Source organism: Camelina sativa, chromosome 13, assembly GCF_000633955.1.
Source record: "Camelina sativa cultivar DH55 chromosome 13, Cs, whole genome shotgun sequence".
Taxonomy (NCBI): domain Eukaryota; kingdom Viridiplantae; phylum Streptophyta; class Magnoliopsida; order Brassicales; family Brassicaceae; genus Camelina; species Camelina sativa.
Window position 1 is genome coordinate 13,679,674 of NC_025697.1, and position 1,618 is coordinate 13,681,291.

The following is a 1,618-nucleotide window of genomic DNA, read 5'->3' on the forward strand; positions in this document are numbered from 1 at the left end:
TTATTATTGTTAGTGTTCATGACTTGGCTAGCTTCTGTGTAATGATTACCAAAGAAGGCACTGTAGATACTGTTGCTCTGAGATGGAACTGTGTTGCAGTAGTTGAGTTGTTGTTCCCAGTTGTTTGGAGCAGGATTGAAGTTTGAAGTCATTGGTGTCGGAGATGATGACGTGGACATCGAAGAGATTAAAGATACGATCTGGTCTGAAACTGTTGGAGTAGTATTACTTGAACTGAAACAAAACGCAGCGTTTTGATTAGTTGTGGTTGTAGTAGCCGGGAACCACCATGAACCTGATTGGGATGAGACGACCATCGACTGATCATGTGGGTTGTTTATGGAACCCGTTGACTTTGCTACTACTGATGACGTCAACTTATGGTCTATGACGTTTAGAGTTTGAAGCTCGCTTGTTACTAGGGGTTTATGTGTTGTTGGATCAATGCCTTTTCTCCTCAGCTTCTTCTTAAGACATGAGTTCCAGAAGTTTTTGATCTCGTTGTCTGTTCTTCCCGGTAACCGAGTTGCGATTTGAGACCATCTACACATTCAAAAGATGGACCAAAGATTAAAATAAATTCAACAACTACATTATATATTCAAGAACTATATAATATGTCACTAGTAGCAAATTAACTAACCTGTTGCCTAATGCAGCATGGAGCTCAATGATCAAGCTTTCTTCGTCTTGTGAGAAAGCTCCTCTCTTTAAATCTGGTCTCAAATAATTTATCCACCTAAGTCTACAACTCTTCCCACATCTTTGCAAACCTATATGATCATATATATCCATAATCAATACATATAAAATATTATGAAAAGTACATATAATTCTTTTTCAACTATTTTTTTAGTATAAGAGCACATGGAGACCAAACCTGCGAGTTTAGGGACAGAACTCCAACAGCCATGACCATGTCTAGTGATGTAATTGAGAAGTTTCTCGTCTTCTTCAGGAGACCAAAGGCCTTTTCTTAGCTTCTGCTTAAAACAACAAGAATGTCTTCCCATTTTTTCTATAAAGAGAGTAGTGAAGAAACAAAGAAGCTATAGATTGTTGCAGACAGAGTTTTGTGATCTGTGAAGATTTCTGTAATTAAGGTTGAAGAGAAAGAAAGAAAGAAAGAAGATGGAGAAATTATTATAAAATGAGAGAAATGTGATTGACAATTTTCTGGTGTAAACACTTTTGTTATATAATCGTTGGGTGAATTAATTGACACCTTTTATGGGACCACACCCTATATTGAAAAATCAAGAGCTGAACAAAAAAAAACCTAGCAAAAAAAATATATATATATATATTTGATTTTTTTACATAATAGAAAGAAATGGTGGCTAATACTTTAGAGATTAACACTGATCATTAACTATTTTTACTTTTTTTTTTCTTCCGAAAGATAGATAAAAAACGTGACATATCTTAAAAGAAGAAAGACAATCAACTTTTTAGAAATTTATCTACAATTAAAAAAGAAGAACAACATTATTGTAGTCTTAGAAAAAAAGAAATTCAGACTACAATATTAAAGAAAAATAGTATAAAACATGATAGTTATATATAAGAAAAAGAAAGAAACATGATAATTAAAATAGAAGAGGAAAAGAGGAAACGT

General features: G+C 33.6%; 1 protein-coding gene across 1 annotated transcript in view; it reads right to left on the reverse strand.

Moving 5' to 3' along the window:
• Nucleotides 1–1,173, reverse strand: part of LOC104736686 (transcription factor MYB86) — a 2,130-nt gene extending 957 nt beyond the window's left edge. Inside the window, exons 1-3 of the mRNA XM_010456715.1 lie at nucleotides 881–1,173; nucleotides 644–773; nucleotides 431–543 (exon numbers count right to left, since the gene is read on the reverse strand). Coding sequence (XP_010455017.1) covers nucleotides 431–543; nucleotides 644–773; nucleotides 881–1,013 — 376 coding nt within the window. The 5' untranslated portion in view covers nucleotides 1,014–1,173. The remainder of the gene's footprint in view (nucleotides 1–430; nucleotides 544–643; nucleotides 774–880) is intronic.